The following is a 23,841-nucleotide window of genomic DNA, read 5'->3' on the forward strand; positions in this document are numbered from 1 at the left end:
AAGTCTTCAAAGTTCATCTTTGTATTCCTTTTAGATTCTTTATTCTTCCCTTGCTGCTACTGTTCCATCCTGGTTTTGTTCCTTTTCCTCCTCTGTTTGTTTTCCTGCATGTGACTGCACTGATGTGCAACAGTGATTTACTTTTTTACCATGTTCCTAAAACTTAGTAATGCTATTAGACTTTGCTGGCAATAAACACCAAGTGTTACTCAACTGGCAAAAATATACCTCAGTGTCCAGTTATAACAGTGCAGTTTATGAAGAGATGTGCAGTTTGAGAGTTTTGAAGCTTCTCTTCAAACTTCATTATCTGGTGTTACTATAAAGAATTTTTATTGATGCTACTGTACTTCTAACTGTTTAATGTATAGCTGCTTGTGTAAGTAATTACAGAGTATAGGTATAATTTAAAAAATTTAATACTGCAGTGATGGTGCTGACACTCTGCATCTTACTTAATTCACAGTGTGTATTAAGTACCCAACTTAAATTCTCATCCTGCAGTATTAAATCTAACCTCAAATTATTCTGTCCTCAGAATTTGATTTTGTGATGTATTGCAACTATTGCAAGATTTATTTTTTATTTGATGTGTGACATAAAATCAAACCACTGGAATTTAATTAAGTCCATCTTAGTTTTGAGGGTATATTTTCAAGTATTTGCTTGAAGGTCATGTAATGTGAAATGATCTGTGCTTCTATTGCTTGCCAAATGTTTATTAAAAAAAAAAGTATATTTGTTTTTTGTACACGTCATTGGTTTCTCTAAATTTTCTAGGGGACCTACTGTGTGATTTTGAGCAATTTTTTTTCTCTTCTACTCCCAAGTCCCTAAGGTGTCACCACTATAACTGTCTTGAGTTCTAAGCTCATCCCTGTGTTTTGTGCATAAATCATGAATACTCATCCCACTTCTATTACCCATTCTAAATGAATTTAAATTTTGACAGCCTCATTTGGGGACTAGAGCTTAGATATTTTGCAGTGGCTTCTGCACACCTTAATGAAGGTATCTATGTAATCTGTATGCTTCTGCATACCTTAATGAAGATCTGTGTAATCTAGGATTTACATAGATCTTCAAAATTCAATTCCAGGGGCTTGACGTGAAACTCTGAAGTTCCATAGCAAATCTAAAATCCTGATTAATGGAGGAATAGTTAGGTGTTGCTTTGCAATTAAGGAACTAATTTTTTTTTCCAGTGAGTTAACAATTGTGTAGACACATTCATGCATTCTGTGTTATGTGTCTTTGCAGTATTTGCAGAGAAGAGTTTAATGCAGGTTGGGTTTTTTTTCTTTAAAGTTGTATTTATAAAGACAAGGTCAGTGCATGGTCATCCTTTTTTTTTTTTGTCTCTACAATATAGATATCATCATGTAGAACAAACTGTAAATATTCATTGAGATAGTATTCTAAAATGTTGCAGTTCTGAAGGCTCATCAGTAGGTCAGCATTTACCATAGATGTGAGTTGGTTCTATAGTCCTGGACTTTTCCTTATGAAAGAAGGATAGTATTTTCTGCCGGACCAAGCTATCATTTTTGTAACTAGTTAGGGAATCATAACTGAAGTAGTTTCTCCTTTTCTATTCTTACTATTTATTCTGTGTATGCATAGACAATGCCCTAGAAAGCATCCTTTTGAATTAAAGAAAGCTGTGTGGATTTTAAAATCATTGCTTATTTGTAATGTCCAAAACTAATGGACTTGTACTTGTTCTTTATTCTTAATCTGTGCTTCTTTTATAAAGCAATTACTGTGTATTTAAACCACATTTGAAGTCTGAAAGTGTTGGCTTTATTAAGGGTTCCATTTTTTCCTTTTACCACTGATCTTTGTAGAATGAAAAAGTGAAAAATCTGCTCTATGTGTGTTGGGTGAAGTATGTGTAGAATTGAAACTGAGTTACTATAACATGTGAACTGCTGTGCCTTGAGGTGGCAAACTTTCAGTTCTTGTTATCAGGGCTTTCAGTGATGAAACAAATGCATTCCTATGTGGAATAGGGTTAGGCAGTCTGTGTGGATGATGGTTGAGGTGCTGAGTTTGTTTCCTAAAGGAACAGTTTAAGCTTTTTAGAACATCCTGTAGAAGTTTTTCTCAGAAAAAAAAAAATCTGTTTCGGTTCGTAGAGCTGCTGCTAATGAACAGCAATGGGAAAGAGTCTTTTTCTGGAATCATCTGAGGCATCTGGTGATAAATAGCACTTTTCCTTGTAGGTACAGGACTGCAAAAAAGTTTTTGGCCTCTGTGACATAAATGACTACTGTCAAAGGCTATCAGGGCTGTTTACTGACATACTTCCAAGTACATAGTAATTCTTTTTTTTTTTTTTTTTACTTTGTGGAAGATATATTGGGACTGGTTCGTACAGACACTTCTTTCAGTTGCTCTTGTGTGGTAAATTTCTGTATTACCTGTGCCCATAAACTCTTATGTAAGCAGAGAAAGTGTCAGATTTGGGATCTAAATGCTTAGTAAACTACTTGTTGATGTGGAATATATTTAAAGCAGTGATTAAGAAAAATGTTTTTAATTTTCTTTCTTCAGTGAGATTTAGAATTTTGCAACACTGCCAAACAGTAATTAGTGGTGTACTAGTAACTGCTTAGATTCTGACAGTAGTGTGGAATTCCAGACCGTGCTGTGAAGAGCACAACAAGGAATTCTTGATGCTTAATTGTCTTAAAACGGGCAGCTCCACAGACAAGACTTTTAGAGATGGGTAAATGATCTTGGGAACAGAAGCCAGAACTAAGACTGTTGAGATTGTTGTCCTAGGTGAATTCTCTAGTAACAGCACCCAATGCCCTCCCCCTTTTCCCTGAGCTTTTTCCCTCCCCTCTATTTCACCAGGATATGTTTGCCGATAATTACAGTTCTCCGGAGTGTCGCAGTTTCAGTGAGAGGCAGAGCACTCCCCATGCCAGTGTGGTCACCCTTGTGGGAGGGTCAGACTGTCCGCAGGCAGAGAGCCCAGAACTTGAGCTTTGCGTGCCCTGTGTAGGTGCTCTGGGCAGTGAGCACCTGAGGTCCCATGCTGTACAGTGCTGCACCACTTTTTCTTGCTGGGCATTGAATAAAAATACCTGTGGCTGCTGTCTCTTATATAGACAGAGCATGCCTATCAAATGTGGCTTTGTGCTTTACACATGGATCTGTGCGATGTAACTACATGTGGCCTTGTTCTGCCAAAATGGTGGCAGTTGTGGGGATACACACCAAGTGAGATTTTCAGCATGAGTGGCTTTTCCTGATGAAAATCCTTTAAACAATGAAGTCCTGTGTTTCAAAGATGGTCAGCTTGGTCACACCCCTCCCAACTCTCCTGTGTTAGTTCACTTCCAGGAGGTGAGATAGTGGCTATGAGAGTCATTGCAAGTAACCCTTCTTTCTTTTTCTGCATATCTTTTTAATGAAGAACAGAGGAAAAGCAGGAACAAATTACAAATCTTTCATAATGGACACCAAGGAGGAAAGAGAAGTTAATGACTTGCAGAGTGATGTCACCTGAACTGAAACACTTCATTCCATTATTTTGGACATTTAAGAGTGACCTTTAAAAAACAAAGTACACTTTTAGATCTGTACTGGAAAAAAAAAGGAAAAAATGGGAAATACTTTCTCTTCTGCTTGGACTGTATCTAGTGGTTAACTATATTTTTTCCCATCAGTGGCAGTTTGGTGCTTGTTACTCTTAAGTGATGTGTAGGCATTTGTACAGATAATAATCTTCAAATATAGCACCTTTCATCCAAGAACCTTTAGCAAGCTGTGTAAAGATAATCAGCTAAGCTTTCTGACATCTAGTAGCATTAGAAAGTATTCTGTCTGCTTTACAGATGGTTTCCTGAGATAGTGAAAGAAAGCATAACTACAAAAGAATGTGAATCAAGAGGCCTTGGTTCTGGTTTCCCTGTAAGAAATGCTGAAAAGCAACTCCACCAATATTTAAGGGGACCAAACAGGCTAAAGTTTAAGAACAGAGGGAGTAGAGGAGAAGAGAGATTGAGAAAAGAGGTTTGTGGTTCAGAATAAGGGTGGAGAGTCACAAGAGCTCCTGCTGCATCTTCTGTAATGACATCCAGAAGCACTGTCACTTCTGGTGTTTCATCAGGTGGTTTTAGCCTGCTAGTCACTGCTTGTGGAGCTGTCAGCTGGAGTTGGTTGGTAGTTTTATTTTGGCAATATCATAATATGAAAATTACAAATTATATGTAAAATAGATGTTGATTTCTTTAATAATCAGTACAAAATGCCTACTTTAGGTGTTTGTACTTAGGCTGAATTTAAATCATTTGAGTCAAAATGTTTTACCTATTTGCCTGATAAACTTTGGAGGGAGTTTTGAGTTGCGGTTTTTCAGATTTTGCAGGGAACAACAGTAAAATTAAAATAACTTCTTTTCCTTCCTGTAATTAAAAATCACATCATAATAATTTTGTTGAGGGGTGATCTTCATGATGCTTCACTTCAGAGACTTAAAACTGGATGTTAGGTCTTGAGTATCAGATGTGCTTTTTAGCAAATATAGAGTCTTAATGTCAGTATTTAATAACTTCTGACTTAGTTTGCACCATATGATTTTTGGATATGATAAAATTTTTAGGAATTTGTATGTGTCAAGGATAATAAAACTCAGGCCTCATAAAAGGAGAGTATTGCACAGCTTCTGATCAATTTAAGAGTGCTTAAATTGTGATTCCTCCCTCCTCCCCTCCACACTAGTAGAGGACAACCATCTAAAGCCATTGTGTGATCTGAAATTCCCAATTTCTTATGAAATTGCATCCTCTGCATAAAAATGAATGCTGTCTATATGTTGAAATGGGCTGAAGCCTGTGTGTGTTTGTGCTCTGCAATATATGCAAGGAGTTAGACCTGCAAGAAAGAATTTTGAGATGTTGCATTTAAGAAGCTTCCATAGTCAACAATGAATGACTGAGATTTTCGTAGTTATTCCCTAACTTTTTTTCCTAATTCTTTTAAAATTCCCATTGTAAGGCTAAGCAGCGCACATTAGCATACTTCCACAGAAATTGTTTTTAAGTATTACTAAAACTGCAGATGAGATGCTTAAGCCCAGAGAAGAATTTGAAGTTACTGTATATAGATGTGCCATATTGGAGAGTGATTTGTTTATTTTCTGTTTGGAATGGAAGACATTTTCTGTAAACTTCTGTTGAGTGTGGTATTTAGTTCACAAGTTCAAATGCTTAATCAGTTTTCATTTGGATTATGCTCTTCTGATGAAATTAAAGGGATACATACTATTTAAAAAAAGCCAAACACACCTTATCCCATCTTTTAATATTTTTTTTACAATTAATATCTGTGTTTAACCTTTTAACTGATAAAATTATTCTTTCTGTTTAGTCCTCAAAAGTCTGAAAGTTGATAATAGCCAGGATTTTTTTTTTTTTACCAGAAAGCAGCAAGTTTAGTTGGCTTTATGCATGTTGGTCTCCTGAAAAAAAATAACTTTCAATCTGTCTGTACAGTTTGGTCCTAGTAGTGGGGTCTTCACAGGTGTTTTCCTGTTCTGTAAAGTGAGATTCCTGTGTTTGGAAGTGGAGAATCCTAGACACATAGACTTGGACTTTTAAATCTGTAGTAACCTATGGGAGTACAGTGCAGTTCTACAACATTTCAGTCCATAGAAGTTCACCATCACTTCATGAAAGCTAGCAAAGACAGACCTGGTTTGTATTACTCAGTGAAAATCTCTTCATTAGGTACAGTCCAGTCAGCCAAATGGCTAGAATTTAAATAATTTATCTTGATTTAATGTCTTTATGTTGTCTTCTTTAATTCAGATACTTTATTCTGAATGAAATGCAGTATAGAAGAAGCTCAAGAAGAGCCTTACTGTGGGAATCTGGTGTTTTTAGTTTAACAGGGGTTCAGTAGCTAAAAAATGTTTTACTAATAGCTGAAATCATGTGCTGACCCTTATTTCACATTAAAGTGACCGGAGTTTGACACTAAGATGACAGCTGGCTAATACAGTTTGAGATTTTAAAGTGCTTGAGTATATGTAAATATTTTGACTGATGTCCTAAGTGTGTTGGGAGATACTTTTAGATATGTCCTTGTTGTAGCAGTTTACTGCAGTCCCTGTTTTTTTGAGAATAATACTGCAGAAGATAAACTATCTGCTGTTTCCAGAGGACATAGATAGAATAATTAAGAAAATAAAATTGACCCCTGTAAAAAAAGATTGTATGCATTTTATACTGGTAATCAACCATATTCTAAGAACTGCTGAGTATAAAACCTGAGATTTCAGATTTCTCTATTTTGATCACTTAAAAAAAATAATGCTTGACAAGTGGGCTACTTTGGTTTTATATATAAACACATATTTCATTCTTTAGAATATATGGTAAATATGTTAATAGCCTATTGGCTAAGCTAATTCAGTCACTGGAAGTATAAGGGTCGAAAGCTGAAAGCTATTCAGCAAGAGACATCACTATCTTGAAATTCTGTGAAACTTCAAAAAAAGCCCTTAAGTTTAACTTTAAAGTTCTTAAAGCTTTTTAGATTTCAAGTAGTTGGAGCTGTTTTGCTCCAGAGCATTTTACAAAATGCTTCATGCAGTCTAGCATCTTTCATGTATTGTATAATGGTTTTATTCTGTTGAAAAATATACAGAATTGTACAGAACGTTTTTTGGACAGAAGTAGATTAAAGAATAAGAAGTAATAATCCGAAATTAGGTGTGACCATTCAAGTAGGATTGGAATAGGATAGAGGGAATATTAAGGAGGCAAAACATCAGGCTTTTCCACTATCTGTAAATCCAGTGGGGAATAATGAGAGCTGGAAGGAATGAGGCTTGTTTTGCTGGAAATCTGCATCTTACAGGTTGATTTCAAGTTCTAGCCAGTCAGGGTTTTTTCTGCTGTGGGGCATTTTATGGGGTGTGGTATATATGACATAAATGATATATGACATAAATTATAATTTATTAGAAGATGGTGGTTCTACATACTGAAATAGGTGCTTATTTGGGCTGATTTTATACATCTTTTACCAAGGCTGGTTTTCAGTGTATCCATTCCCTGAATTGCCCCAGCTGAGAGCAACATTGGTTTTCCCAAGTACTCTTTAGTTTGCCTGCTCATGAAATTTATCAGAACCTTGCTGTCTTTTCCAGCACATCATATATGATTTTTAGGAGAATCTGTTATTTGCAAGTCCATCCATGGGTTTTACAGGGTGAGAAAATAAAAAAGATCAAGAGGCAGCTGGAGAGATAAAACATACATAGGAAACCAGAAATAGTCAAGCAAGGAATGTATCCTGATTAGGCTTCACCTTGTATTATTTACATGGATATCTGTTCCTACATCTCTGCTCACAGGGGGGTGCCAGTCATGGTGTGTTAGTGTGCTTTGGTATTCTTGAGATTCCTCTCTGTCCTTCAGATTTGGATCAAATTTGCCATTGGACCCAAAATGTGAGAGTCTGCAGGTGTGCTGAAAGAATCATGTACACATGACAAATAATTAATAGTACATACATGTATACACAGATGATGATGGTTTGTTTTTCATTAAGATACTTGGGCTGAAAATGAGTAAGACATAAAGTAGGCTAGAGGAAGGAGTCATAAAATGAAAAGACAGGATAAGACTGTATGAAGAATTGCGCAGAATAATCAAAGTAGTTTCCAACTAATTATTTATTTATTTAATAGATTCAGTGTAGATTTTAACTTACAAACACAGAATCCAAAGGAAGTGTCCCATACCAGAGCTTAGTCACCTAGAAAGGAGTAGACTTACCATTCTTACTGCCTGAAGTTTTTCCAGCCATGTAATATATTTGGGAGTTAATAAAAACAGTGGAATCCCAGTGGTGTAATCCCCAGTACTCACTGGTTTAAAATGCCCAGCCACCTGGAGAAATTTGTAGTTCTTAGGCTTGGTCCCCAGCCACTGTGAGAAAATGGAAAGCTTTTGGATAAAATGCTTGAATCAAAGTAACTGTCATGATATTCAGTTTGACACCAAACAAATACTGTACCTACAGATGAACAGGATATATAGATGCATTGAAAGGAAGGTCTCCCATCTAAAGGTCATCACCCCATTTTGCAGTGCATCAGTTTTATGCCATTCTGAGACACAGAAGGTAGCAGAAAGTGGTGGTGAGTTCATTAGCTTGATGTGAAGCAACTTGTTTAAGAGGTTCAGTGGTAGCAGATGAGACAATACTTTTATCTTCCTTGAGGCGCTAAGGAATGGAGCTCTGATGACAAAAAATGGCCATGTAAAGTTTCTGGGAAAGTAGATCAAGAGCTTCAGTTTAGATGAGAATCTTAGCAATTTGAGACTGCAGCCTGATTGATATTCTGTATGAATACGACAAATTGTTTGTGTTGTTGTAGATAAAGATAAGCCTTCCAGAAAGGAGGGAGGGCATCTGTATAGATACTTAAGCAAGCAATGCAATGTAAGCATAAAGTACAGCACGAGGAAATACTTTTATAAGAAGTTTTCTTGGGACAGTGGTTGATCCAAGGAGATCATAATTTAATTAGCAGAAGGCTGGTCTGGCCACAGTGACAAGTTCATTATTACTTGGTTGCACTACACCTTCCATTGCCTTCTTTTGGTTTATTGGAGAAATGTAATAGGAATCTGAGACCTTGGTTGAGGCGAGGTGTAGTGCTCTTGTGCTGTTTACAGAATTAACAAACTGGTTGTGGCTTACAATCAGTAATTTAAGATTTGCTTTGTCTTCTCTGCTTGAAGCTTAACTAGGAATTTCATATAGATAAAAATTAAATTGGACTTAAAATTGCCTCCATCATATTTATATTCACATAAACAATAATCATAGCATAGAACTTAATAGTGTTGCATCTGGGGTATTGGTGTAGCTTTGCTCTGCAGTTGCAGGGATAGCTGTAGTCCCTCCAAAGACAGATCTGCTGTTACAGTAGCTTGTGCTCCTGAACTTCTGAAAGACCAGCAGAAGAAAGTTAACCTAGCCTCGAGGTGTGAGCACTTGTTGCTCTTACTTGGACTGTGTTCTTGTCTGTGTTGAGAGCTACTTTGTTGTAGGAGTCAAGATCCCTTGTGTGAAAGCAAGCAAATGAAGAGCTGTCTTTAAAAGCTTTCAGGAAGTTGAAATTGATGTTGGAGCAAAGTCTGGTATCCTTAATGAGCAGTTCACTTGCCTAGCAGGAAGTGACCTATATGACAATCCACAGATAATTTAACTAGCTTTATGGACCTGTATTTTCAACATGACCTTACTGTATCCACCCTCTTTCCTCAGCAACCTAAATAAACAAACTAGGCACATAATTCAATAAAATCTCTGCAGCTGGTTTTGTGGCTGAGTGGCAGTTCTGCTTGACTGAGTGTACAGGTAAGATGTATAGGGCTGAAACTTCACTGCTCACTGGATCATTTAAAATTGTGTAACACTTATGTAAGGGATTCTTTCATTTTCTATCCACTACCACATTTTTTTCAGCAGTACATAATGAGCAGGGAGGTGGTTGCTTGTGATGCTGTTTCTTTTGAAGGCTTTTTTTTTTTTTTTTTTGTGTACTATAAAACATCATAGACTTTTTTGGGGAAGTCGCTTCTGATGAGCATGAATATGGCAATGCTGTGTAATCTCTGCTGCTACTGGTATGTGTCCACATTGACAAGGCACTGAATCCAAGCTAGAACAGCCTGCTGTGGAGTAGAGCTCATGACTGTTTGCTTTAGTATCACAACAGCACAGTTATCTGGCTTCTAGTTTGCTTGGAGCACTAACAGAGGGAATTCACACCTGCAGAAAGCATGAAGCCCTTTTTAGCCAGAATTAATTTGGCCAAATATACCATGTGGGCAGCTTTCCACAATACTTATTTTAAAAGGACTGCTTAACATAGATGTTAATGAATTCCTAGGCTGGTGTAATGTATACATTTTACTGTTTCTTTCCCCTGCAATACTATTTGGAGCTCTGACGCTTCATGTGTTCCTGCTGTCCATGCTAGACAGAAGGGTGAGAAGCTATGCTCAGGATGAGGAGAGTAGAACTGTTTCTTTCAGAAATACTGATCTGGGCAGATGGGTTAATGATAGTAGAGCCTGGCAACCTGATAAGTGCTGGCTTACCACAGATCTGGGGCTCGTGCTAGTGCCTTAAACCCCTGAACTGCCTCTGTACCACAGAGAGAGAATGGGATCTGCAGTACCAAGCACCTTAAAAAAGCAAAGTTAGTTTAAAGGCTAGAGAGAGTGATTCAAATTAAACAGCTAATCTACACAAGCAAAGTCATATTAAACAATTTCTAAAAGAAACCATGGTCCATCAGAATTGTTTCTTTGCTCTTTTGAAAGTAAATAAAAGAAGAATGACAAAAAAACTAAAGCAAAGTTATTTTTCTATCAAATGTGTTACCTCACTGGCATTTGTATGCAAAGTATTTGGAAGAAAATTCTAAAGATTTAGTTCATGCTTTGCACATTTAAATGATTTTTGTTAAAATTCAGTTATGTGTTTTTAACTTTTAAAAAGTGTTTGATTTTGTTAATTTATGACAATGTATGTAATTTTCTAGAGATTTCCCTGCATTTATTGGTAAGCTGCAAGCTCTGATGTTTTGAAGAGGGCTTTAACCATTCTTTTGTGAATTTAATTTCCTTTTCTAGCCCCTGGCCTCACTGGAATTGTTGGAGGGCGCCCCAGAGTGTAAGTTAACTCTTGATCGTTAACTTGTTGTAATGTGTGATGATAATGTTCCTACCAGTCACCATCACAAACTTCCCCAACTTGGGACAGCAGCCACAGAAGCAGCTAAATCTTCCTGTGTCACTCTGTGCTTAGTAACTGATACAAGATAATAGTGAGTGCTGTATGATATGCATGCAAATAGTAAAATTCTTTATTTAATTAAATGTGAGTTATGTAGGTTTCTGATCAGCTCATAGCAGTGTCTTTACTTAATGAGCTGTAGGGAAAGCTTGAAATGTGACTTCATGGCAACTTCAGCTTGCCAGGAGCTTGACCACATTAATACATGCAAATTTCTGGACCAGTTTTCTCTTGTAGCTGTTAGTTTGGAATATGGGCCCACCAAATTTACATTTGTCTGAGTTCACTTCATCTAGAAATGTAAAGTCAAATGCCAGAACATCCCACAAAATTTTAGCATGAAACCATTTAATGACTGAGCTGAACATAGCAATATTGAGCATGTTTAGAAAAAAACTTGGCTTGATTCACTTTCTTTCTAGATACGGCTAAAATCTTGCAGTGATTTATATTCTCACCTTTTCATGCTTATTCATCTAGAACTTTTCTGTCATTTAGCAAATACTGCACATGAAGGTGGGAGAAGAACCTGTGGCTGTATTTCCAGTAGCCCTGTGTAGCTGGCCTAGGTATCAATGCAGAGCTGCTGACATCGTAGTAGACTTCAATGTCAAGAAGTACATCCTTTGTCAAGAAAATACTTTTGCTGTTTTGGCTACTTCCCCTCAGTAAATTTTATTCAGTTTTTTAAACAAAATCTTACATCCTCAATAATGGAATTTAAGGAGTTTTTGCACTTCCCAGGCTTCTAAAGTTGGTTGAAAAACCATTGCTAGTCATGGCTGAATGGATTTAATTTCCTATGTTTTTGGTGTATAAATAGTCCAAAAGTGTATGATTGCAAGTTTAATGAATTTCTAGGGAAATGCATTTATGCTTGTTGTTTTGTGTGTCTAGGTCTCCGGTTTTGAAGCCATTTTTCTTCTATTATCCCAAAAGCAATGTTCAGGTAAGACCTACTGCTTGAAGTCTGAGTTCTGTTTTCTTGGAAATAATTTGAAAAATCCTGATGATTCTGACATTTTTTGGTGACTTTCAGTAATAAAACTGCAAAGTAGTCTGGTGACTTTGATTAAAAAATATTTCCTGAGAGGCTAATGTTACTCACACAGAATGTTTTGCAACAGTTGAACTTGCCAACCTTCCGTTTTAATTACTGCAAATTTGAAGTATCTTACATCCAAACTGAGCTTCTCTTTTCAGGTTCCTGGAATTGTAGGTTTGCAAATGCAGTAAAAATAATTCAAAGAGTGCTTAAGAAAATTGGAGGTTAATGCAGTCTCTTTAAAGAGTAGGGAGTTAGGTGTTGAGAGAGTGGAACATTATTCTTGTGAACTTGGATACATCTTCTGAGTTTTTGGGGAGTGGTGTGTTTTGTGTATACTACTGGAAGTAAATACTAAAATCATTGAATTTCTTCTGATTCAAAAGGTTTTGCCTTAACAGAGAGTTGGGCCTTTTTTCTTCCATATACCCTGTCTATAAAAATAGAAGTAGTCATTTCTGTTCTTGCCAATATTACAAAAATGTCAAATTATGAAAGCCTGTGCTACTATTGTGCTATCATGGAGGAACCTGTGACTCTGTGGCCCTGTTCAGTTCATAGCAATAGTTTCTTTCAGTCCAAGAATTTACAGTTCAGATGTCTAGGCAGCCCTAGGTGAGACATTACAGTGTAAGATGACATGTTCATCTAGAGCCTACTTATTTTCTGTGATGCAGGTACCCCTGTCTAGTCCAGAGTTTTCAAGATAAACTGGAAGAAACTGCTGTTGCTGAAACCATAAAATGCTTGGATTTATAAACATTGTCTCTGTTCTTCTGAGTGTTGTCAGATACTGAATTTATCCTTTAGAAAATGCAGACAAAATTGAATATATGCCATTCTTTCTCAAGTAGCTTGTAACTATTGCATCCCTCTCATGCCAAGACATCCTAATACTCAGTAAGAGCCTTCTCACTCATCCACTGTCAAGAAAGTGGCCAAAGGCTGGGATCTTGGTCTGTGTTAGGCCACAGGCTTCTGCTTAGGGTAGCTTTGGGAGCACAGGCAGCAAGTGAAAAAGTGGACAAGCGGCAACAAACAAAATAACTTGATCAGAAAGGGACTGTTTTGTTTTCATTCTTTAACATTCATACGGGTGCTTAGCACAACCAAGCCCTATTCTTTAAGTAGTATTCTTCATTAAAGGAAAATATTTTCATTTCACAACTTTACACAGAAGATGCCATTTAGTTATTAAATCTAAGTTAATTACAAACTCTTCACAGTGGAAAAACATCAAAGAAACTCCCATCTTTCTTGTTGTCTAAAGTTGAATTACTTACTTTTATCATCACTTACATTTTGCCTTATGCGAATGGCTTGTCTTTGCCAAGTTTAGTGTGAAATTATTATTATTATTATGGGAGTTTAGCCAACCAATGTGTTGTTCAAAGTCAGTATTAACTTACTTAATTAGCACTGTATTCCAGGCTCAGTAAAATGCTATTGAGATTAAGCAGTAAACTAATTTAACAAGGAAAGAAAGCAGTGTTGCATATACTCTTTTCAATACAGAAAATCAAAGTCCTTGCTCTGTGTAACTAATCTATAGGGGCACTGATAGGCTGTCAGCAAAATGCAGTGTGTCCTATCACTGTTGTCCTGCAGTAATACTGAGGGTAAAAATATGGTGTGATTCAAGTCCTTGATTCAAAATTCTAGCCATGTTTTAAAAACTTGTCCAGTAAGAGATTACAGAGTGAGTATGGTATGAATTAACTGATTTTCTAAATTAGAAGTCCAGTTACAAAGAGTCTAGTTACTCTAGGTCAGCATTTGACCCAAAACTAAAAAAAAATCCATAAGCAGATTACAAGTTATGTTAACATTGCCACAGTGGGTTCTTTTCTTTTGTATTAGGTAACACCTTTCTGGGTGTCAGTTTGGATTCAATGTCTTGTTTGTTGTTTTCACTGCTTTTATACAATTGTACTGATTTTATCGTAGATCACCAGTGATTTTACAATTCAAATAGTAGCTGTTTTCCGTGTGTGCTTTGAAGGTGACCTGAAACTTTTACATAGGGAGAAATTGCAGCAAGCCTACTGAAGGCAAGTCACTATTAGTTATTCTTTAAGGACAATCTTAAGAAAGAGTGCTGAGTAGAGTTATTTTGCATTTGCTGACAACTGAGCACTGATAACTGCTGTAGCTAAGTTCATTTATATTGCTTTGTCCTGGAAGTTTAACCTGATTGTGTCTGAATCTTTCATAATGGGAGTCCTCCAACACAGATGAAATGAATGCCATTCACTTCCACCCCACTTCTTCATGTCCTGTCAGTAGTCCCAGAGGTAAAACTGAAGTGTGTGTACTTTCTACATCCTTCCTCTTAATCCAAAGTTACTGTTAAAAGCTGAGATACTGGTCCATATATATATATCGGGGAGCAAGACTGGTTTTTTTTATCCCATGTTGCTGGAGGTGTTGAGCCACTTGATCCACGGCAGGTGCCTCTTTGTCTCTCCAGGTCATTGCTGCCAATCACTTGGGATACAGTGATGATGTGCCACACACAAATTGTTGTCCTGTGGGTCACAGGAATTGGGCTTCATCTGGATCTGACCTGACTAATCTGCACATTAGTCAGGTCACAATAAATCATTTCTAGCATGGCTAATTCTTTTAAGAACTGGATTGAGGTGCTCCCTGCATTGTGGTGCTCTTATCTGGGTGACATACAGCATTTTCCTTGAAGGGATACCTTTCCTTCAGACTTAATAGGAGTCTTCTTCAGAGGCTGAGGACCTAGGCCCCTTTTTCAAATCCAGTTGTCAATACCGCCTTCCCTCGAAAGTGATCATAGCTACTTGGCTTCCCCACCTTCTAATTACAGGCTACTAGCTCCATTATTACAGCAGCCAGATGTGCTGACCTGGAAGACAGGTGAAATATTTTTGCATATCCCATATCTGATTTAAAGATAGGTATCTTGTTCTGCCTTTCTCCTGTTTTTGTGATGAGCCTGCTTCACCCTCCTTTACAGGCTGAGTTTTGTATCCATTTCTTATGTGTCAGAGTGATTGATAATTAGGAGGGGTTAGTGCTCTCATTCCTCTGCAGTGCCTGTAACTGGGGTTGGAGTAGCTGCAGGGTTTTTGTTTTATCATCAGATCCAGAGACATTGTTTTCCTCTTAAGAAGAATAGTGACAAACGGAGCTTGGTAGGCCTGAGCCAGCACATTGCAGTGATCTGTGTCTTTCTGGAATTGCCAAGGTGACAGCATACTTCTTCCAAATATTTTACTAGTTTTTCTGGATTCTGTACTTGTTCAAGAGTGAAGTTCCAAAATGCAAGGTGTTCACAATCCTATGCATTTGCACTTATCACCCCATACCCCTTGCTACTCTTAACAATCCAGCCTCAGGGCAGATCAGACAATCAAAATGTTAAGGGGTTAGAATAGACCTTAAAGATCACCTAGTCCTAACTTTCACTGCCGTGGGTTGTTCAAGGCTTTAACCAGCCTGGCTTTGAACACCTCTGGGGATGGGGCATCCCTAACTTCCCTGGGCAGCTTGTTCCAGTGTCTCACCACTCTTCGCAGTGAAAAATTTCCTCCTAATCTCCTAAATTTCCCCTTTTTCAATTTGTACCCATTACCCTTGTCCTGTCACCACAGTTCTTGACAAAGAGCTGCTCTCCAGCTTCCATATAGGCCCCTTCTGATATTGGTAGGTTGCTATGAGGTCTCCATACAACCTTCTCTTCTCTGGGTGGAACAGCCCCAACTCCCTCAGTCTGTCTTTGTAGGGAAGGTGCTTCAGTCCTTTTATGAACTTCATGGTCTCCTCTGGACTTGCTTCAGCAGGTCCATGTCCTTCATATTTTGGGGACACCAGCACTGTACACAATGCTTCAGGTGGGGTGTCACAAGAGCAGAGTAGAGGGGGAGAATCACCTCCTGCAACTGACTGGCCACACTCCTTTTGATGCAGCTCAGTATTTGTTTGATTTTCTGGGCTGCAAACGTACACTAATGGGTTGAGTTTTCCATCAGCCATCACCCCCAAGTCTTTCTCTGCAGGGCTGATCTCTGAGAAAGAGTCTTAAATAGCTATTTAAACTTTAAACAAGACCTGGAGCACATTCACAAGGCATGAGCCAACAGTGTGCCCAGGTGGCCAGGAAGGCCAATGGCATCCTGGCCTGTATCAGCAATTGTGTAGCCTGCAGGACCAGGGCACTGGTCATCTCCCTGTATTCAGCACTGTTGAGGCCACATCTTGAGTCACATGTCCAGTTCCGGGCCCCTCAATTTAGGACGGACTTTTGAGGTGCTGGAGCACATCCAGAGAAGCTGGCAAAGCTAGTGAAGGATCTGGAGCACAAGTCTCACGAGGAGCAGCTGAGGGAGCTGTGGTTGTTTAGCCTGGGGAAAAGGAGGTTCAGGGGAGACCTTATCACACACTAAAAATACCTGAGAGGAAGTGGAATCGCAGTACCTGGAGGTGTTTAAGAAAAGTCTTGATGTGGCACTTAAGTCTGGTTGACATTGTGGTGTTGGATCATAGGTTGGGCTTGATGATCTCAGAGGTCTTTCCCAATCTAATTGATTCTGTGAAGACATAATGATAGGAACATGCTAGTTTGAGCATCCCAGGATATTCAGAATTCTCAAGATCTATTGTAATTAGCCTGGAGGATAAGGGGAAGAGGAAGGGAAGTGTGTCCCCTTCATGGTCTGAGTTTCCAAAGAGAAAAGGTAAAAGGTATAATTATCAATAGCTTCTGATAGATGACTCCCAAGTACAGGGATGGCAGCAGTGCTGAGTGCAAGTACCAGATTGGTTTCACAACCAGCAATTATATCATGTCATTAGCCAGTGTTACAAAGTACAGCTTGATGACCTCAGCCCACTTTCCATGGGTGATAAACATCATAACAGAAAACACACACTTGCAAGTAAGGCGGTACATAATTGAAGAACAAACACATCAACTTTGAGATCAAATAAGTCATTGTTGCCACTGGCTATTACACTAATACACTGAATGCTTGTAAGAAATTTGTTCTAACCTATTCTAGTGAGATCTGTTGTTATCTCAACCCATTAAGCCCCACCTTGGGCATGAAAAAGGCTTATCAGGGTTTATTCCCAGCTGGCAACTAAATGCTACTCAGCCACTCTCTCACCTCCCCCCTCCCCCCCCCGCCAGTGTAACAAGGAGAAGAATTGGAAAAATGGTAAAAAATTAACCACACAAGTTGAGATAAGAACAATTTTTATAATTAAAACAAAGTAGTAGTTGTTGGTATTATTAAAAGGGACGTGACAAAAAAGTAAGAGGGGAATAAAACGCAAGAAAGACAAGCTATGCACTGTCGAGTGTCCCTCCACCCACTGACCAATGCCCAGCTTGTCCCCCACCAGTGATCAGCAGCTCCCAGCCAACTCCCCACTCTCCCCATTTATGTACTGGGCATGATGCTCTTTGGTGTGGATATCCCTCTGGCCAGTTCAGGTCAGCTGTCCTGGCCATAGTCCCTCCCAGCTCCCTGTGCATCTGCTTTGTGGCAGAGCATGGGAAACTGAAAAGTCCTTGACTTAGAGTGTACTCTTAAGTGTTGCTACTGAGCAGCAACCAAGGCCAAAATTCCTGTATTGCTGTATTTTTTTTATCAGCTTTCAGAAAATATATTTGAAGATGAACACAGAATGCAGAAAGAAATTTGTCTATAATACAGACAGCAACATTAAGAAGTAAAGGGGGTTGCATCTTGGAAAAGATTGAAATGTTCAAGTTTTGGGATTCAACTATCAAGAGTTGTGACACAAAATTCCATGCAGTGGTGCAGTATATAGAGTGAGATGGAAAGAGATTTTTCTTCCTTTAAAAAATACCAAACTGGACGGAACATTCCTTTGGGGTTATTTTATACCATTTTTTTCCCAAAACAAAGATTTCTTTTAGGTTTATAATGAGTTGTTACTGTATTATGACCTTTTAACAGGGAACAACAGAGCCTTATCCATAAAGCTATTACTGGAAGTCTACTAGATCAGTACTTAATTAGGAATATGCTTTATTTATTCACATTGCAATGGATTTCTGATTTGACTGTTTGAAAATCTGTGTTCTTTGTACAGATCAACCTATTTTTAAATGGGCAGCATGTGGAGATACTTGAAGAGGATCTCACATTTACATCAGATGAGGTGGTTTCATGTGATCTACCCAAGATTAGCAGTGAATTGAAAGGTATGTTCATCTTTGTACTTGTGAATTTATCATTTTGCTATCTTTGTCCTGGCAAATTGTGTTAGATTTGTCTGTGAAATACACTTTGCCTCCTTATGTGATACATTTTTATGGGTGTTGCAAAACACAAACTGTTTTCTTGGAAGGTGGTTAGTGTCATACAGTATAACATGTATTTGAGACTATAACAAGTATGGAAGTAAATTTTTATTAAAAACCTCTGATCCTTAAACACAACTGAAGATCATGTAATACTGGTTTGAAATTGAAATCTGGTTTCAAAGTATACTGTAATCTTAGTTTTTGTGAATCCTGGGAATAGTTGGGTTTATCTTACAATAGTGTTCAGAATAGAGGACAGACGAACAGAATGACTTATGGACTCACAGCACTTAGATAATTAAAATTCGCTTCTGTTCTATATGGCAGCCTTCACAAAATTAATAAGAATGGGATCAACCTGGAACTTGTGACTTTAAAAACAACCATTCTTGGGTAATAATCCAGCATGATACTTGCTGTGTTGCTGCTAGACATGTCTAACCAACTTGTCTGAGAAAGAAAAGAACCTTAAGAAGGGCTAACTGGTGAGCTGAATGGAGCAGGTCAAGATGTCCGCAATGAAAAGGAAGTGTTAAATCAGAGTTGCTCATACAAGCAATTATTAAAAGTGCTGGACACCTGAAAATTTTTATTATTTGTAATGGTTGAACTATATACAGTATTTCTTAAAGTATAGCAAGCTCCATCATTCCCTTTTGGTCCAAACAGTCTTCATTATCTTATTTCTGCTTACCAGTGAACTGAGAGAATTAATTTAAAGCTGTGGCTAGGTATTTGAAAATCTGAATCAGATGACTTTACCTAAAAACAACAAGTTAGAAAAATTTCTGAAAATAATACTGATGGTGAAAGAGTAATTCAGGTATTAAAGTCTGTGTATACTTAAAAAATTAATGCTATTAAAGCATTTACATGTTAAGGTTTACCCTGGATTCCAGATAAAGGTGAGTAGTGTTTTCTCAAAACTAGCAATAGAATATTGTAACAACTAGTATGAGTTAGTAGGGAATGTTTGTATCACATAGAGAAATTTTGAAATACATACATGACTTTGTGTTTATTGCCATATGAAAGCCACTGATAGTGGATTGCCATGCACGTGTTCATTTTCCCCATCTATTCAAACATCTCTTCAATAGAATGATTTGTGCCATGTGGAAACAATTTAAACTCCTAAGCAGGTTTCAGTTCTTACGTCTGTTGGAAGTCTGCTGTCTCACCAGCATCTCTCAGCTCCCTGGGAGTTCCCAGGAGGGCAGCACGGTATTTGCACCATCAGACTGGGCAAGTTAAGGAGTAGGAAGTCACTGTTTTGCTTAATGAAAGGGTTAGCAAAGGTCCTGGGTTTGGGGTTTTTTTCAAGGTGACTACAATGCTAAATATTGGAGATGCAAAAAGCTATTGGACTCCCTGCTGCCTTTTTATAACTTGCAAAAACTTTCTGAGGTGCCTGTCACCAGCAGTTAACTACTGAATTCTTCAGGCAAAACCCCACTTTTGAGAGAGAGCAGAACTTCTCCGGTTGTTTCCCCTGAGAAGAATCTCTAAACTTTTGCCCTTGGCTGTAAATATAAATGTTTTCTGCATGTGATTAAATACTTACCTACTTCTGTGTCTTAATGTAGGGCAGCATGGATGAGAAAGACAAATGGGTTAGACTGTAAAAGGAATAGCTTCTGTTAAAGCATTTTCTGTAAGCATTTAGAAAGGAGGAAAGTATTTTTCTTAGTTTCATGATTATCTCAAGGGTGAGGGACTGTTAGTTGTTGTTGAATAGATAAGAGAAATATGTGAAAATGGATTTAAAATATGTGCTAGATGTGCTTCTGGGATGGTGGAATTTGTATTTACCATTTTCCCTAGCTTTGAAGGGAATTCTTTCGTAGATTTGTTTAAGATGTTTATTAAATGAAACCAATTTCCTGATAAACAGATCATGAAAGATAAATCAGTTAGGGTAGTAATAAATGAGAACACCAGAAACACTGACTTGAACTGGTTTTGTTTAAAGGCAGATTGTCAGAGACTGACTGTGTAAAATGTTGGATGGAGAAAAGATTTCTGTAGCTTATGCGATTTAGATATTGTCAAATTTCAGCCTTTGAAAAAGCACTACATTTTGGCTTGAACTGTATATGCATGCATTGTATATTGTATGCAGGTGTGCCAGTAGAAGAGGTAGCTGTGGTGAGCCCCTAGTTTTTCATTATTCTTTTCCTTCTTACTGCCACTCAAACGTGCCAGCAGAGCTCCTCTTGTGAGTGTTGACTGATCTGCTTTAACCAAACACAGACTGTACAAATTACCTGTGAAGTCATACTAAGGCACTTTTTAATCCAATATATCTCCCACCCTGTATCCAAATGGACTTGGGGGATCTGTCCAGCTGCCACTGCCACAGACAGGGTCAGTGACAACTGCAGCCAGTAGGATTTGGACTAAATATCTCTCTTACCCAGGTCAGCGTGGCTCATGTCTGTCTCAGCAATTTTCTGTGGGCTAGGGCTGGGTTTACCTAATCACCTGATGCAGTTCACAGACTACATATCATGCCTGCATAGTAGGTGCACTGTGCTATAAGTGATGCCCCAGGCCAGCATTTGGAGCACAAGATCTTTAATACTGGGTCTCCTACTCTTTTAAGTTAAAACAAAATTTAAAATGGAAGCAAAAAACCCCAACCCAAATAGTTTGGTATTCTCAGCAGAAGCAATAATAGTACAAAAAGGACAGACTGATGTATTTTCAAATTGCATTGTGCCTTGCAACACGAAGTTAGTCCAGCATAACTGATTTACAAGACCTTGTATATTCAATTCCTTTAAATTTAGGATGTTTGTAACTTGCTTCTTCTGGCTGCCATTAGCAGCAGTTGCACCAGAAGTTGCCACAAAGCAGGAAGGCTGTCACTTGCCTGCCCTGCATATTCCCCCTACTGGTGTCCAAGGAGCAGAGAGAGGGGGAGAACCACCACTTGAGTCCAGAAGGATGAAACAAAAGACAGGAAGGGGACAGAGGAGAGAAGGACTGAGGGGTGAGAAATTTATGGTGAGTCAGGAGTGGAGGTCACTCTGTTATTGATGGTGAGACTGAAAAGCCAAGGAGTCCAGGAGAGTTCATATGGCCATAGGAAAGTTGGATCAGAAGCAAAACTGACTGAACTTTACTTGATTCTTGCTGCCTAAAAGCTTGGATATAGCCCATGCTTCAAGTTTGTCTTATGCTGCGATCAGTGAATAACTCCAACTCATTAGCAGAGTGGGTGCTTAATCTCTGACTTTAGAGAAGAGGAGCTAGATGGTGACAGCCTGCTACTCTCAGAATCAACAATTGCAAGAGGTCTGTGCTGTGTAACTTAACTGTCAAACTTCACATATATACTGTGTGAATTCCACAATATTAAATTTCTGGATTTGGATGGGAGAGAGTTTGCTTTTTGATACATTGATGGATAAAAATATTTCATGTCAACTTCGTTCAGTGAACTGCAACAACCTCAGTGTTCCTTGAACATCCAATACTGAGACATCGGCAAGTTAGAAAATCAAGTCTGGCTTCTTTGAAAGTATACATTTTCTTATATAATACTAAGATATTTACAAAACCAGTAACTTGAAAAAGAAATCTTTGGTTTCTTCTATACCACTGGATAAGAAGCTGTATAGTGCAAATGCAAGTGAGAGATGCATTGTCTTGAAAAGGAATTGAAGTTGTTACTGTTTTTCTACAGGCATTAGCAGATAAAACAGACATTATAGAATTATCAGGACAGGAACAACTGCAGTATTTTCCACCTGCACTGGAAGCAGAGATCTGTGTGTTAAGGGGACAAAGGTTACGGGCTAGTCAAGAAAAGACAAGCAGCTGCTATGCCTCCTTTGGAGGTACTGCATTGCTGAGGCCAAGGTGGAAGTCATATTGAAGGGTCACGGAAGAGGGGATGCCTGGTATAGCAAAAAGTAAAAGGGATTTAGGAGATGGAGCAGGAGGGATCACTTTCTAATGTTCCCCAGTCTCACTTCTTTTTCTCTAGGTGCTCCTGTGAGAAGAAGTATTGGAAATGTTTTCAGAGTACTGCAAACAATGCAAAAAGCGTGCACTTAAACTGACAGTTACTCCTTCAAAATAATGCAATTATTTGTAGCACCATTAAAATGAATTCATTTTTATGTTGTACAGATCTGCCAAGTGGTCCACATACTTACCGCTTAGAAGAGCTTGCCTATACTAGAAGTGGAGACAAAGGCAATTCTGCAAACATAGGTATTTTTCTTTCTTTTGCTTTCTGAAGTGATGTAACATTTTCACATAAGAGTTACATATCAAGTGCTAGTTTTAATTTGTTTAAACATCACTTGACCTTTTTTTATAATTGTGCTGAAACAAAAGAGAATATGTATTGAGTATGGGTTTTACTAATGAAATATCTGTGGTCTTCTGGTTAGCAGCTGTTGTAATCTGAGGTACTAAGAAAAAATACTAGCATGTCATACTAAAAAGAAAGGTTTTTGTTTAGGGTTGGAAAGTTGAACTCCCAGAAGTTAAGAAATGCTTTTTTAAGATTTCTTTTACACATCATTTGCTACTCCTTCATGTATTTATGTTACATAATAATTTCTTGGTTGTCTGATAATGTATAATATTTTCATACATTAATTTTGTAACATGTCTATGGCTAAAACATTGACATTATTAGGAAATACTAAAGTTGTTCTCATATATACAAGAATGTTTTTATTATATTGCTAATGCAAATGGTATATTTCAGTGTGCAGTCTCTTTGCATTGATTGTGCTGCTTCTTGCATTGTTTAATAATTCCTTCTATTCCTTACTTCTGCATGCAACAATTGGCTCTCTTACTTGTTGGAAGATGAGAGCGTGTGGTGTTCAAAGCTCAGTATGAATTAAAGGTGCGTTTGGGATTTGATTTGCTATTAGCTGTCATGCTAAAACTGATGAATTTTGTTCATTTGTATTCAGGAATATAGTTTTCTTGTCCTTGCTTGTGAAGCTAGTTTTTTTTTGGGGTTGAAGAACGAAGCAATGTTGATTTTTTTCCTTTTTCCTTTTTTTTTCTTTTTCTTTCTCCATGATTGACCACTGTTGCAATGTAGCATTGCCAAGTCGTGAATGATGTATAGGTAATAGACTGCTTCAGATACAAAGACACTGCTGCTTTTCTAAGGAACAACACTAACAACAACAAACTTAACCTCTAATTTAAGTCCAGATAGAAAGGTCCCAGTGATACAAAGCTGTTTTCCTGATCCTGCTCTGGTACCTCAGCTTCAGCATAAAATTAGATGAAGCTTATAAAGCATATTTACAACAATAAAAATGTAATTGCGATTTGTCATACTTACGTCAGAATCCCATGCAAGAGGTGGAGCAAGGACCAAACCTTTGGTCACTGATCATTACTTGTTGTGATTAATTGTGATTACTTAAATATCTAAGTCTTGCAAACCATTTAAGGGAAGTGAATTGCCTGTGGGTTGTTTGTTGTGATGATGTTGTTCTTTAGGTGTCTTTCAGTGGCAGGGATTGTTTGCAGCAGAAAAAATCCAGTGATCACTTAGTGGTAACTTAGCATTCTTTGGTGTCATGCTCCACCCTACCTCTCTACTGACAGAGGGAGAGCTGTCATACTGTTGTGTTTTTTATTCAGAAGCTCATTAAAGGGGATC

General features: G+C 37.9%; 1 protein-coding gene across 1 annotated transcript in view; it reads left to right on the top strand.

Moving 5' to 3' along the window:
• LOC128787465 (uncharacterized) overlaps positions 1 to 23,841 on the top strand; it is a 57,744-nt gene that overhangs the window by 25,923 nt on the left and 7,980 nt on the right. Inside the window, exons 14-17 of the mRNA XM_053941627.1 lie at positions 10,677 to 10,716; positions 11,737 to 11,788; positions 17,978 to 18,089; positions 22,332 to 22,415. Coding sequence (XP_053797602.1) covers positions 10,677 to 10,716; positions 11,737 to 11,788; positions 17,978 to 18,089; positions 22,332 to 22,415 — 288 coding nt within the window. The remainder of the gene's footprint in view (positions 1 to 10,676; positions 10,717 to 11,736; positions 11,789 to 17,977; positions 18,090 to 22,331; positions 22,416 to 23,841) is intronic.

This window comes from Vidua chalybeata, chromosome 4, assembly GCF_026979565.1.
Source record: "Vidua chalybeata isolate OUT-0048 chromosome 4, bVidCha1 merged haplotype, whole genome shotgun sequence".
Taxonomy (NCBI): Eukaryota; Metazoa; Chordata; class Aves; order Passeriformes; family Viduidae; genus Vidua; species Vidua chalybeata.